Here is a 16,186-nt window from a genome sequence, read left to right on the forward strand (position 1 = left end):
CTTCTTCAGTGTGCATTGCGATACACTGCAAACAATTGTGCAATTCTCTGGAAATGTTAGAGGCTGCACTTGTATATAAGGCCCTCTATAATTTTCCAATTGACCACCACTGCACTAGACAAAAAAAATGTTTTGGCTTCAGATATACTTTAAAATTCCCATAAAATGAATATGTGTTGCTTGTTTTTTTTCTCTTCTCTAGTTTTAATGCATCAACTCCAACATATAATTATACCATGACATTTATCACAATGAGAGAAACACCAAAGATCTCAGTAATGCTGTTATTTTCTTCAGTGACACAGCAATATTATAAAAGTAAACCCTACAAAAGGATTCTGTAGCACAATAGGGAAAATTTGAATAAGGAACTTCCAAGAGGGACTGAACTCTGGAAGCTGGGCCCCAAAAAAGGCAGGCGGGGGAAAGGAATAGTCACCTTTTATTTCCCATGGTCTCCCTGCACCTGATCTTTTCTCATTACTATCCTACCATGCCTTGTTTGTCACCATGTCTCTTTGTGGAGGTGACCGTGTAGAGGCAGGGCTTTGCTTCCTCGGAGCCTCCAGTAATGAGAACAGTGAGTAACACAGTGGTGACCTCACCAAATCTCATAAGACCAGCAGTCAGAGGTAGCAGTGCCTTAGATCTCACACTGCAGATATACAGCTGTGAGGCTGAAGGCACGTGAATGGCTAGGCACCTTCCCCAACAAGAAAGTGCAATACTATTTTTTTTTAGGAGAGATTAACGACTTTTAACAATACTTCTATGGTATACTTAACTTACGTTTCTAAATGCTCACTATAACATAGCATCTTTTTTCAGGATATGAATGCAGTCATCTACAGAAAATATTACAAACACATGCCATGCACATATTAGACAGATGTATACAAAGATCAAGTATAGAAATCAAAAGCCTGGTGTGAAAACAAAGGCAACAGTTTCATTTTATTTCAAAAGAAAGCACACTTTGGCGATATATCCATCAGCCAGACAGAAGGCAGCACTCATATCTATCACTGATATATTCCATTGTTTTAGACTTGCAATTTTACATGCATGATTAAAATCCTCACATTTTTATAGGACAAAAGATCAGTAGCCAATGTCAGCCTTTTTTTTTTTTTTTCCTGCAAAATTCCTAGATTTGCTTATTTTTTTCTGAAAAACATAAAATATGCAAAATGATTTATAGGAAATAAAAAGAGTAATTTGATAGAATCGGCTTAATTACAGAGATGTAGTATGCATGCTGCTTGAATGTAAAAGTTTGTCCCAGTTATAAAAAATTTCTAATCAATCTAAAGTATTTAGAACTCTGGCTATAATATCCTTCCCTTCTAAAGAAAATCCTGTGACCAAAAGCCTAGGCTTCTGGCCCTGTAACCAACAGTGGAGAGATCATGGAGAAGTATTTTCGCCAAGCATGGTAACTAATATTTATCCGTCCAAGACTGTTACCATACCTTTTAAAGAGGAACTCCACTTTTACTTTAAAAAAAAAAAAAAAGATGTAAAATTGAATTGCTACACAGGCCTTTTTATAATTTAATGTTAAAAAATTTAATTTTCTAATTCAATGTTTTCGAATTCTGACAACAAATTAAAAATGGAATCCAGGAGTAAAGCTCCGATACAGACAGCAGCAGCTAGGACTGTAAAAAAAATAAAAAAAGTTTGAAATCTTTGCAGGGGCAGATTTCTTTTCTCAAAAATGTAGTTATGTTATAAGTTAGCATCTGCATATACATACACTTTACATGGCCAATTTAAAGAAAAAAAAAAAAAAAAAGCAAGTTAGTGGAGTTCTGTTCTTAGAGTACAAGCATATCATGGAATTAACTTTCAAGTGACATCTTGCACCTTTTCCAATATGTAATTCAGCTGGAAGTAAGATTATCTTCAATAGATAGATGGTTGTAACTGCACTGAAACATGATAAATTAGGCTGCAGGCATACTAAAGGGTGTAGTGGTTTTTACACAGGACTTAAAACTCCAGTGTAACATCTTTACGGCTAGGGTTCTCTGAATGTAAAAAGACTGAGGTCCACAGGGACAACATAATTTGTCTGCAATTATAACAGTATGATTTTCAAGCTTTATCACAGTATAAAGATAAACTATGCTATAGTTGGATATAAAAATCAGAGTTCATACATATGATATGCACAATGTGCCCTGTTACTACACATTTATGTGTACAGGTATATAAGCTTATTTAAATTTACATGTGTACATATGCAGCAACTGTTATTGGAACTGGCAGAATGTTGAAGGGAAATTTAGACAGGTTTTCCAGGAAGAATGGATGAAAATAGGCTGCTTGGGCGACTTAGGAGCCCTACTTCCATTTTATTATTTTAGATAAGGGCTTAGAATACACACAGCCCTAGGCTCTGTATTGAAGTGAATGTACAAAGAATAGTAAACTGTTATACTACTCTCCGTTTCTTTTTAAAAGTAGAAAAGAGTTACCTGTTTCCCAGACAAGCACATAAATGTTATCTAGTTGTGTAAAGAACATTCATTTTATAAAGGATAACAAATTTCTATTTTAAGCATGGAACAAAAATGCAGGCTTAATTACGAAACTACAAGAAAATGTGTCGGCAACCAATCAGAAATGATGTTTCACTGAACAGATTACAGTAATGTAGAATCTAACTGATTCTGAATTTTGCACATCATTGTTCTTTGTGTTGCCTTACTGAGCATATCGGAGACCAAAAGTGAAGTTCCTGGCAGTATACCTGTCCTACCAGGTGTTAGCTGTGACATACTTAAACTGGAGGAATGGCAGCTGGAATTTGACTGGTTGCTAGAGGCAACCCCTCCAATTTTTCTCAGTAGTAATTTGGTCCATCCAAAACTGATACTTTACTTAGATAGTTGCTGGTGGGCCAAATCACCCAGTGGCTATCTCTGAGGTGCCTATTGCGACATTACACAATTTGAGATCCCAGCTAAGTGCACCAACCATAGATAATCCCAATCATCTCTGTAAAATAAATGTAAACTCCAAAAGTGAGAGCACAATGATTGTGGTAGACCAGTGGTCTCCAAAGTGTGGCCGTGGGGCACCATGCCATCCATTGACACCAATGATTGGGGCACCATTTCTCCCACAGACACTAATGATGGGGGGGGCACCATTCCTCCCACAGACACCAATGATGGGGGCACCACCCCCCCAAGATACCAATGATGGGGGCACCATTCCACCTATAAATACCACAGATGGGGCACCGTTCCTACCTTGAATGCCAACAATAGGGCACAATTCCAGTAAAAACAATGATGGGGCACTGCTTCCACTCACCGCCATCATGGTGTTTTCTAATCTCACTAACCACAGTCTGGCCCCTCTAAAGCTTCAAGGACAGTAAACTGGCCCTTTGTTCAGAAAGATTGGAGACCCCTTTGGTAGGTGGCCAGAGCTGGGACTGCAGGTGCACAGATTTCACTGTTGGAGCCGATGTTAGTAGGAATGTAGTTTTTACTGCTGCAGCTTTCAAGAATTATAAAATCCTAGTGGGCAAGTTAACGTGCCAGCATCTACTCCAGATTGTAAGATCAGTTTTGGCTGTAATGAGCTTGTAACAGCCCCCATAATATTTCTGCTGCCTTTGCAATGATCTGCCAAGCAATATGTATTTAAAAATGTTGTACTGAGACAGGGACAGAGCTAACGAACAATACGAAATGTCTGTGTTTCAACATCAGTATTTTATACTGTATGTCAACATTTGAAATGATTGTAAGCCTGAAAGCAATTGAATTTACAATGGAGAAAAGGCAAACATAGGGAACAATGAGATACAGGCATATATTTACAAGATAACATGAACGAGGGCACTGCTTGCAATAACCATAGGCCACAATGATTATATAACCAATATCAGATGACAAAGTGCAATGGTTTTTTTTCTCTACCCCAAGCCATTGACACAGCCTGCAGCTGAGGCGATATATATGTATATATATATATCAAATACACCATACATGAACATGGTATTTATTCAAGAAAGCTTTCTGTTCTTAAATCAAAGCAAAAATAAAAACAATACACATACGTTAATAACACAGTCAACAAGACAGCAACAAACTACTTTGTACAGTTCTATCAGCAAAAAAAAAAAAAAAATTAACATTTTATAAATAAAAAGCAGGTCCCAGACCCGCTGAGTGCGAACCATTTTTTTTTTTTAAATAGGTGAATGAAGTAAATCCTATTTACAACAATATGAATTTGCAGAACAGTTGCAAGGGCAAGAAAAAAAGGTGCAAAGATGACAATCGTTCTTGTCGCGCTTATGAACTCGCAAGTTCTCATTACGCTGTGAAAGGTCAAAGCGGAATGAGTCCATCCAAATCGATCTAAAAAAAAAAAAAAAAAAAAAATACAGAACATAGACATTCTTAATTTCTTCCCCTCACTCAGCATGAACATATAGGCATAATAATAATAAAAAAAATTCCAAGAAGGATTCCTCAGTATGATCTTCTTGCAGCTACAAAGTCCTTGTTATCCTTTAATTACTTTAGATTAATCTTGAAATCTTGAAGCTGTAAGTATCAGGCTGGATAAGTCCATCCCCCCTACTTAAAAATGACCTCTAAAATCAAAAACATGGATCGTAGTCCAAGAAGTATCTTGCTCTACAGTTTCTCATTTAGCCAAAAAGACTTGGCAACATGTCCTCCTTCGGTTGATGGTGGAAAATCACCAGGCTTCTGTGTAACGAACATCCACCTCTTTAAGGTTTGGCAGCTTTGCCTGTAAAGTGAAAAGCAATTGTTAACCACTATTAACAGCAACTTATCTACTGTAGCATTTTCAAAATGGTGGGCTGTTCACCTTTGCAGGAAAACATGCTAGCTTTGGGCAATCATGGCAGGATTTGACATGGAAGAGGACGCTTGTTTAAAAAAACTAAAATTCACAACTCTGCCCCGAGCTACATCACAAATCTGGTCTCCAAATATCACCCAAATTGTCCTCTCCGCTCTTCTCAAGCTCTCTCGTCCCCTCCTCCCATGCTCCTCCCCAGAGCCTCTCCCATCCTCTGGAACTCGCCATCTCCACCGGGCCGGCTATACCCTACTCTTGCCACCTTCAGGCGATCCCTGAAAACTCATCTCTTCAGGAAAGTCTATCACGTCTCCAACTAATTTTTACCACTTCTATCAGCTTATTCCCCACAGTTACAACCTTTTGTAACACCTGCCCCACCCTATTAGATTGTAAGCTCTTCTGAGCAGGGCCCTCTTAATCCTCCTGTATTTTACTGTATTATAACGGTATTGTCTCCATTTTATATTGTAAAGTACTGTATAAACTGTTGTCCTGTATAATAATAAATGCAATTTGCAAGTTTTTAAACCAATGGTTTATATCAGTGGTCTCCAAACTGTTTGCTTTTATCTGGCCCTTGACTGACCTTTCAATACCTAACTTTGACTTCTGCCTATGAGTGCATGTACCTTTGCTGGGTTTGGCGTTTTGCACATCTCCAACACTTTAAGGTAATACAAACTTTTTTTTTTCAATTCACTAGCTTTGCTTACACATAACACTGACACTGCTATTTCCTGTTTGCTTTTTATCATTTGATTTTAGTTTTCCTTCTTAGCATGCTGAATTTTTTATTTCTTTTTATTATTATTAACCACTTAAGCCCCGGACCATTTGGCTGGCCAAAGACCAGACCACTTTTTGCGATTCAGCCTTGCTTCGCTTTAATTGACAATTGCGTGGTCGTGCGACGTGGCTCCCAAACACAATTTATGTCCTTTTTTTCCCCCCACAAATAGAGCTCTCTTTTGGTGATATTTGATCACCTCTGTGGTTTTTCTTTTTTGAGCTATAAACAAAAAAAGCGCTAGTTGTTTAAAAAATGCATTTTTTTTTTACTTTTTGCTATAATAAATATCCCCCAAAAATATATAAAAAAATAGTTTTCCTCAGTTTAGGCCTATACGTATTCTTCTACATATTTTTGGTAAAAAAAATAAAAATAAAATAAAAATTGCAATAAGCGTTTGATTGGTTTGCGCAAAAGTTATAGTGTCTACAAAATAGGGGATAGATTTATGGCATTTTTATTAATATATATATATATATATATTCTTTTAACTAGTAATGGCAGCGATCAGATTATTGTGACTGCGACATTATGGCAGACACGTCGGACAATTTTGACACATTTGTGGGACCACTGCATTAATACGGTGCGATTAAAATTACATTGATTACTGTAAAAAAAGTCACTGGCAGTGAAGGGGTTAACACTAGAGGGCAGGGGAGGGGTTAATGTGTATCCTATTTTGTGTTCTAACTGAAGGGGACTGTATGGACAGACGATCTGACAGTTCCCTGCTCAAAGAACCGGAAACTGTGTGTTCTCCGTGTGCCCCAAGCGATCGCGGGAGCCCAGCGGCGATCAAGACCGCCGGGCACTCACATCGGCTCGGGGATGGATCGGGGGCGCGTGCGCGCCCCCTAGTGGCCGTTTGTTACTGACGTAACATAACGGCAATTCGCACAGCCGAACCATGCTACCGCAGCACAACTGTGGTGGCTAGTCAGCATGCGGTAAATATTTTTTCATTTCCCCCTCTAGCACTCACTTCATACGCACACAACGCTTTCATCTGCATCATCCCTAGAGCATAGATTCACTTAATTAGAGATTATTGAAACGGATATGGAATCAATGAGATGAAGTGGGCCCACTAGCCATTTAGAAGCCACACCGAACACTTGTATAGCAATAATTTCTGACTATCCACTCTGATTTACTAAATTATAAATTGCAGGTGCTGATTCCCCCCACCCCTTCCCCACCTAGGGCATAAACATGTGGCTCCTTGCAAGCCCTGTGGAAAAGGGGGCACCCCTGGAGGGGACATTGAGGTGGCATGTGACTGTCTGGGATCCCTTGAATGCAATCGCTTTTAAATCTCTGGTTACGCAAGGTTCATTATTTGACGGGTAAATATATAATTTTGAATAGGAAACAATGCATGATTTACCGTATATAGTAATGCATATGAGGTATTTTTTTGCCTCTATTGTATGTTGCAAATAATGTAAAATGTAAATAACGTTATTGATATATTTTTTAGAACAGTAAAAAAAAAAACCTGAAGAAGACCATGAATGTAGGGGTCAAAATGCATTGGGGTATTTTTGTGCATCCTATGATGTAATGTAATTTACAATAACTGTTCCCATGATGTACAATGCTACCATCAATTTTGTTTACCTTGATTTTATGTCATCAACCAGAGCTCATATTTTTTAAACTTTTTGTAACATTAGAATTTTTCTACGAAATAAAGTAATCAATTTTTTACAAACTACTTTGTGTATTTTGCTGCCTAAAAACCCAGTGGGCAACTTTTCCATGTTACCATGCGGCACCATTTCTCCCAGTGACACCAACGAGGGAGCATGATTCTTCCCACCCCATGACACCAACGATGGGGGACAATTCCTCTCACTGACACCAAAGATGGGGCATTTGTTCACTTCTACTCATGCTGGAACATTTTCTACTTCCAATGGCCACAGTCTGGCCCTTTGTTTAGAAAGTTTGAAGACCCCTGATTTATGTTCTTTTAATAATTGTTTGTAAAACGGCTACAATTTCTAAAGTAAGCTTTTAAAACAAAATGCATCCATGACACTCAGTTTGCAAAGCATTGTGGACTTTTTAAGAAGAAAGTCCAGTACTTCCTACATGTTTGTCGACAGCCTGTATATAACTAGCTAAGCCTGTTCTATTTTTGCTATGAGACATGAGAAGTTATTCAGCTGTGTGTGTAAGTGGATTACTCCTAATCTTCACAGTAAAGAGCTGTAAAAAAAAAAAAAAAAAAAAAGTTTTTTTCCTACTGTCATAATATTGTAATATAATTTTCAGGGTAATATGTGCACTGTAAAGGCAGCTACCAGACATTAGAGGTAGAAAGTAATGGAACGTTGGCAACTGTGGGCTTTGGTGCCCCTTTGCAGCAGTGTTCTAGGTAGCTACTGCCACGCTTAGAACAGCATTAACTTAGGAGGAGTCTACGTAGATAGCAGATCAATTAAATCGGTTTAGTGTGGTTGCAGTTATAACCAGCAGACAATGTACTGTATATGGTTTCCAAAGCTGGTCTGGAACAAGCTGAACTCAGCTTCCCAATAGGAATACTTGCATTGCTACACAACATTTATTGAGGGTGTCAGAAACTGTATCAGTAGCTCCACCATTGCGCAGAGATGAGGAAATGTTTTAATTGGCTTCTTCATTTCTATACTGGTGTAGTTATTTAAAAATAAAATCTTGTTTTTTCAAAATAGTAATTTTTCACTTAAAAACTGAGCTTACTGTGATAGTAGATCCCATAATCCAACTACACCCCTCCTTATGAATACCCTTTAGAAGTTAAAGATGTAGATATAGACCATGGAGACTTCTCGCTGTCTTGGCTAACTAATGCCCGTCAGCCCTTAGTCATTCTCCTACAACTATCTTGTTTGTTCTGGAGACCTCACTGGACTAACTGGATCAGTCACTGGTCGTGTGTGGACGGTTATGTGGGTTACTAGGAAGGAATCCCCCCAGTAGGTTGTAACCAGTATTGGGTAATGGCAATGAAACCTCTTGACCACTTTTATTCCTATAGCAAGGAATGTAAACATCCCTTGTAATGGGAATAGTGCGTGATTGGTCCTGTTTATGGAGAGATGTGGGGTCTATAAGACCCCACATCTCTCCTCCAGGCTGGAAAGCATCAGATCTCGGCTTGTTTACTTCTGGCAGACTGGACGTGACATCATAACTTTGCACCCGGGCCCCCGAGAGTCATAGAGATTGACGGGGACCATCTGTCACTTGGTTTTCTCTAGGACTTCCTTCTGGCGCTGGCAGATTCCTTCTCTAGGTCCCTGAGCGCACAGGAGACCTCAAAGAAGCACTGGAGGGCGGCGGTAGGGGTGATCAAGCGGCTGAAGTGCCGCCATGATAGTTCTTATTCTGTAGGGAAACACCGGCTGAAAAAAACGGTATCTGGCAGCTGCAGGCATCATTCAGATATCACCACTAAAACCCAGGACGTCATATGATGGCCTGCAGTATGGAAGTGGTTAAACATGCCACAGATTATGCCACATGGGTTGAAGGAAAGAAAATTGCTCAATTCCTCCATCAGCACTGATGGAATCTTCTACTGCTGCAATATTGTTTTCTGACAGCAGGAGGCTTCCCTGCTGTCAGAATACAATGATCACCGCCAGCAGCTATAAAAACCCGACAGGGTGGCTGTACTGAAGTTGATCAATAGACTGACTTCAGTGCAACCAGCCTGCCCATAGATGGCTTGAAACTCATCCGGTTCCTGCTGGCCGGATTTCGATCTGTCTAGCTAGTCTAGTGTCAGCCATTTTCATGTTTTTTTTTTTCAATCACATCTTCAGATGTGTTTCAGATATTTAGGAATGTATTTGAATGTAGCCACCAGCACCGTAAAATAGCACAATAAATACATTGTTTTAAGTTTACTAGGCAAAAAAACATGGAAATTAAAAAGAAATTAGCATACAAAACCCAACTTTATATTAATCCTTTTGTAAAGGCTGGTTCTGCAGCATGCCATTCTATGCTTGGGTGTGGGGATTTGGGAGTTATTTTTATCGCTACACTAACTAGGTATACCAAAAAGACGCTTAACACCCAGGAAATGTTATATATGGAACAGAATTCCATCGCTGGGTGTGTTCACAGGCAGGATAGGACTGTGGGTGTGCTGGGGTAGTTAGGATCTTGTGGATGTCTTTGCTGTTTAATTTAATGCTGGATAAATAACGTTCTGTATCTCCAGTTGTAATAAGCTGGTAGATACATTGTCTGGCATCTGCTGCAAGGCTGGTTAAGAAGATTCTACATTATAAATAGGTTAAGTGTGATCAAATTAGGAGTGATATACAGCACTCAGGCATTCATTTCAAAAAGGAAATTCAACTAGCTAATTCTCAACCTTTTTGAAGATCCCTACAGTAACTATACATGAGGAATAATAAAGACAAGCCTTTGAAAACCGAAAGTTCAGCTTAACAGTACCTGTTTTTACCTTTTAATAGCCAGAAAACCCTCTTTTTTGTGCATCCCAGATGTCCTGGAACTATACGCTTAATGTAAAGCTTTGCACACAGATGTAATATTTTACTGATGTTTATGCTCAGGATCTTAGTGACGAGATAAAAGATGCCGAGTAATCGCATATGGACCGCCTACTGCAGATTTACTGTTACAGAGCAGAACCGCAGCACTGGAACACGTACGTGATCCAGCACTTCCAGGTAGGGGGCGTATATTGATTGGTTTGTACAGAAGTTATAGCTTCCACAAACGATATGATATTTTTATTTATTTATTTTTACTAGTAATGGCGAGGATCAGCTACTTATAGCGAGGCTGCGATGTTGTGGTGGACAATTGGACACTGACACTTTTGTGGGAACCAGTGAAATTGTTACATTGATCAGTGCTAAAAAATATGCACCGTCTCTGTACTAATGACACTGGCTGGAAAGGGGTTAAACATCCAGGACAATCAAAGGGTTAAATGTGTGCCTAGCTGGTGTTTTCTTACTGTGGGGGAGGTGCTTGTACTAGGGGAAGACATGGATCCATGTCCCTGCTTTGCAGAGGCACAGGATCCACTGTCTTCCCTACTGACAGAAGGGCATGGAAATGCTTGGTCACATATATATTCATGATCTGATGCACAGCTGCTGCCCTGTAGCAGAAAACTGCTATAGGGCCATCTGCAAGTGGAGATTTATTGTGAATTGTGAGTACATGGTTGTTTGCATTAAGGACAAACTATGGTTTGTAGGCGCTTTTATGATTCATAGCAGCTCACAAGGTACATCTCTACATAATCTTGTAGCACTCTTCATTCTCAGTGAAAGATCTTCTCACAGCACCAAAGGGTTTTAACTACTATATGCAAACAGCAGAGCTACTTGGTGCTAGACTGCATATACAGTAGATAATGGAAGATAAATTGTTTCTGGGCTTACCTTAAGATCCTCATAAGTGTCCGCCGACAGTTTGGTGCTGTTCATGTTTAAGCTGCAGAGGCTCTTCATAGCTAAATATAAAATAGAGAAATGTTCTATATGTACAGAATAGTCTTTTGAAATCAAAAAGCTAGAGAGACAAGTGAGCAGAGGACTAAAGAAATGTGGGATAATAAAGGGAGATCTCTTACAGCTCAGTGCCAGCAGCCCAGCATCTGTGACGGGAGTTTCACACAGGTTGAGAACTTGCAGCGCAGTGAGGTGCTCAGATAAAACCCGCAACCCAGCATCTCCAAACTGCAAAGAAAATAGACAAGTATTACTGTATTTTTATATCTACAATCTAGTTTGTGAAATCAAATATAAGACATCACGCTGTTTATGGAGAACATACCTAGACATTCTTGATCACCATTGTTCCCCTTGAAACCAGGATGGCCGTCAAAGACCCTTCTGCGTGTTGAAAAGCCTCAAGGTGGCTTTCTCCTGGCCAGTTTGCAGGAATCGGGGTCCTTGATGACCAGCCTGACTTCAAAAAGTACAGTTGCCACCCACAATCAGAGCCAGCAACCTTCAAGTGACAAGGTAAAAGGTCTTCTCCAGGAAGGAGAGGTGGGTACAACTATCCATATTCAAGCTTTCATTGCCGGTTTACAGCCTTATTCCAAAATGGATTAAATGCATTATTTTCCTCAAAATTCGACAAATAATACCCCATAATGACAACGTGAAAGAAGTTTGCTTGAAATCTTTGCAAATGTATAAAAAAATACAGTACATAAGTATTCACAGCCTTTTCTTTCACTCCAGCCTATGCAGTGAATGTCAGGCAGGCAAGGAGTTGGAAAGAAAACAGTGGCTAGCCTCTAGAGGATTTTCCAGGTAAGGTGGTAACTTGGATAGGAGATATACGAGGGGTTAGAGGGGAGAATAATGAAGAATAGAGCTATGTAGGTGAGATTCCTATCCTAAAGAACCAACTCATCACTACGATCCAGAAATGCTGTTTTAGGGCTCTTTCACACTTGCGTTAAATATTAAAGCAGCCTGAAAGCGCATTAAAGAGGAGTTCCACCCCACTCCCCACCAAAAAATAAAAAAATGAAAGTCAGCAGCTATATATACTGTATATTACCTGTCCAGGTATCCAGCAGGGTCCTCACCCGGGCCAATTCTTGAATCGGCTCTTGGGTGCTGCCACTGCCCCACCATCTTGGCTAAGAGAAACTGGCAGTGAAGCTTTGCAGCTTCACAGGTTTCCTACTGCTCATGTGCAAATCGCACTGCTCTCACTCAACAGATCGGCTGTGGGGAGAAGGAGGAAGAGGCTGAACTTCCGCAGCAAACTGAGCCGGAAGCGAGAGGTACCAGTCTAAAACAGGTTCTCGCACCCCCCCCCCCCACCCCAAGTGCCAAATGTGGCGGGGGGAGTCAGATAAGCGGAGCTTTCCCTTTTGAGTGCAGCACCACTTTAACGCACCTATAGCGTCAATGAGCATTTAGGATGTGTTGTATAGGCATTTATGTTGCATCAGGCAACACTTCTCAAATGCTTTTTTTTTACAAGGCTAAAATGGAAAATAATGACTTTTGATGCTTTGCAACAGTGCCACCAATGCCATAGGCACATTTACAGTGCATTTAAGGTGCGGCTGTGGTGCATTACAATATAAGTGAATAGCTGCAGTTGCAAAGCATCAGCGCCTGCCAAACTCTGCAGGCAGCGTTACTTTTGCCTTGCAGCAATGCTAATGCTGCTGTCTGAACACCTCTATCCACTCCCTATTGTAACAATTTTGAGTGGCATTGATAGGTGTTCGGGAAGCGTTAAAAACATGACCCAACCGCCTATTTTCAATGCCTGTGTGAAAAAGCCATTAAAGAAAAGTGGCAAATAAAATATATTTTTAGAAAACTCAGAACTAGCAGCAAACAGTCGAATAAAAAGGAATTTTCAAAATGTCAGGCCCTCTGTACAACGGTACGCTGTAGAAAACTGGAACTTGCATCATGGTCGAATGTGGTTGCTTCATTTCTGTAATTCACTGTACTTCTGCATGCGAACCTGTTAGCTCCCCGCCTACTATATCCTGTCAGCAGTTAACCACAACCCCATCCTTAGTTCTACATACCTGAGTTGACCACAGGTTGAGCTGTTTGAGTGAAGGCAGCTTGATGAGTTGCTCAGCACAGGCACTCGTTACATTGGTGAAGGCCAGACTGAGGTTTTCTAGGTTTCCAAAAGAGCCAGAGCTCAGTAACCTGGCGAGATCCGCATCCTGCAAACAGAGTGCCTCTTTTAAAATATATACCAAGGCAAAAATATCTACTGTTTAGGTTGTGATCAGTTACAGATATAATGCAGGGATTTGCCAATACTACCAGTTTGGTTGACATCATAAAAAAAATAAAAACAAGGAAATGAAAGATCTGAATTTATTGGCACCAGCTCCACCAAAAATTACATATATTTGGCTACAGCCCCAACCTATATCAAGCTCCACTAATTTTAAAGTAAGAAAAATATTTCTCATCATGCCAATGCAATTAAAGTGGTTGTAAACCTCAGTCATGATATATGAACAAAGCATATCCCCTCTATAATGTCTCCACCCAGAGCACTAAGACAGGCAATACATGGTTCGAATCTCGGCTGCTTCAGCAGGAACCAGCCGAGATTCAAACTATGTATGGGCAGGTTGAATATACCAGGTCAATCGATCAGTTTGAGTACAACCAGCCTGCTGGATTTTACTGCACTTATCGCTAGTGGCTGGTATAGCTGCAAGCAATAATCACTGCCCTCTCCCAGCAGGAGGGATTCCTGCATCAAGGCCATCTGTGTTGATGGGGGGAATATTTCACTGGGTATATGTAAGGGTAAGTTAAGTTAAGTTAACCTGCTGCTTTGCCCTTCAAGAATTATTTTTATAGTTGTACCATTTATAATAAATCTTAGTAGAAAACTACATCACAGAGCACAATGAGTTTTCTAAGAGTGCAAAGCAGAAACAATCATAGGCTTTCACTCTATGATTGAAACCTCCTAACTTTCTGTATACAGGAAGAATGGGTCACTAAGTCATTCAGTGTAAATTGAAGCTTCAGCTATTGTGTTCTATAAATTCCAGACATTTTTCAGCAAAGCAGGTAAGACAAACAAGGCATGCGAGGTCCACCCGCTATGTAAAATTGTCTAGAGACAACATTTTGTCTTTAGTCCTGACTATAAGGAGCAAAGAACATATATGTAAAACCACTATACATTCCCTATAAGCGACCCTGTTACTAGTTTAAAAATTGAATTTTTAAAAGAGCCATGGCCAAAGTCTTCACATCCAACACTGCCAGGATTGCTGGATGCTTGTGTCCCCTCTCATCCCCTTGTGGTTCCCCATGCCAGCTTCTAGGTTTCTACAGAACACAGCAGTGATGCAGGGGCCAGCAGAAGGTACCATGGCGGGGATGAGACATCTGAAACACCTGCAGTGTTGTGCTGGATACAGAAGACTTTTGCAGCGGTAGCTCAAGAACAGAATGAATGCTGGCAGCACAAGATGGAGGGACAGGTAAGTATTAACAGCCCTATTTTGCAGGGTATATTTATTTCATTATTTATTGCAGGTACTTCTATAGCGCCGTCAATTTAAGCAGCACTTTGCATATATATATAAAATTATAATACATTCACATGAGTCCCTGCCCTCGAGAAACGTCCCCAACTCACATTCATACAATAGGGCCAATTTAGACAGGAACCAATTAACCTACCAGCATGTTTTTGGAGTGTGGAATGAAACCCACACAGGTACAGGGAGAACATTCAAACTCCATGCATGTAGTGCCATGGCTTGGCTACGAGCCGGTGCGCCCAGTGCTACTAGGAGGAAGTGCTAACCACTTAGCCACTGTGCTAATATGTATTATTTAAAAATGTGACATACTTGCTTTAATTAACACTCCTTTTTAGGTTTTCTGCTACTGGCTATAGATGACCAGTTAATAAAAATGGAATTGCAGGTGAAAGCAAAAATATTCTGAAGAAATGCTTACTGTGGACTTAGATGGCAGTGTTAGGCGAGTGGGACCTCCTTTTCTTTGCTGTAAGCACAATGAATAATACAGTCAACATATGAAATATAACAATATTGCAAATGACTTATAATCATTGTAATTCTAATGACTGTTAACTTACTTATAAGTAATTTTATCACTGCAAACGAAAAAAATGAAACCCACCACAATAAGGCCCCTTTCACACTGGGGCAATGCGGGCGTCGGAGGTAAATCACCGCTATTTTTAGCGGCACTTTACCGTCATTTTGGCGGCGGTATGCGGCCACTAGTGGGCGGTTTTAACACCCGTTAGTGGCCGAAAAAGTGTTAAAACCGCCCGCAAAGCGCCGCTGCGGCGGCGCTTTGCCGGCGGTATACCCACGCTGCCCCATTTGAAATCAATGGGGCAGCGTGGGTATACCGCCGGCAAAGCGCCGCCGCAGCGGCGCTTTGCGGGCGGTTTTAACACTTTTTCGGCCACTAACGGGTGTTAAAACCGCCCACTAGTGGCCGCAAGATGCGGCTACCAGGACTTTTTTCACCGTCCTGCTAGTGCACCGCTCCAGTGTGAAAGCCCTCCGGCTTTCACACTGGAGTGAAAGGGGCCAGATTTTTCAGGCGCTAAACAGGCGATATTTTTAGCGCTGTAGCGCCTGAAAAACAACCCAGTGTGAAAGGGGCCTAAGTGAAAAAGATTATAGACGTTTCTTCTTATTTAACAAGATATCTAAAGTCAAAACGTTTTTTTTTTTTTTTGGATAGAGACTCAATAGGGCGTGGGAGAACATCTAGTGAGGGAGTCACAGGAACATGTGTCCCTACTGGAAGATTTCCTCTCTATTCCTGTTCTAGGGCAACTCAAATCCGATATGTTATTATTCCTGGTAACATTGATAAACAGGATAATTAGAGTGTGAATCTTCCTTGCAGTTCCCCCGAAACGTGTTGGCTTCATTTCACAGTTTTTTTTTTAAATAAAAAGTTTTTTCAAACATATCTCTACTGGACATCGGCCACTCCTCTATTTCTACTTTTCTCGAACACATGC

General features: G+C 40.4%; 1 protein-coding gene across 4 annotated transcripts in view; it reads right to left on the bottom strand.

Annotated features, from left to right (window-relative positions):
• Nucleotides 1–929: 929 nt before the first annotated feature.
• The window catches only part of CMIP (c-Maf inducing protein), a 259,986-nt gene continuing 244,729 nt past the window's right edge, over nucleotides 930–16,186 (bottom strand). For all 4 annotated transcript variants that reach the window (XM_077454627.1, XM_077454636.1, XM_077454645.1 and 1 more), the window contains 5 exons: nucleotides 15,136–15,183; nucleotides 13,215–13,361; nucleotides 11,274–11,379; nucleotides 11,083–11,153; nucleotides 930–4,785 (listed from right to left, as the gene is read on the bottom strand). In XM_077454627.1, coding sequence (XP_077310753.1) covers nucleotides 4,732–4,785; nucleotides 11,083–11,153; nucleotides 11,274–11,379; nucleotides 13,215–13,361; nucleotides 15,136–15,183 — 426 coding nt within the window. In that variant the 3' untranslated portion in view covers nucleotides 930–4,731. The remainder of the gene's footprint in view (nucleotides 4,786–11,082; nucleotides 11,154–11,273; nucleotides 11,380–13,214; nucleotides 13,362–15,135; nucleotides 15,184–16,186) is intronic.

The sequence above is a fragment of the Lithobates pipiens genome, unplaced genomic scaffold (assembly GCF_037356315.1).
Source record: "Lithobates pipiens isolate NorthernLeopardFrog02 unplaced genomic scaffold, aLitPip1_a1.2 Scaffold_10, whole genome shotgun sequence".
Taxonomy (NCBI): Eukaryota; Metazoa; Chordata; class Amphibia; order Anura; family Ranidae; genus Lithobates; species Lithobates pipiens.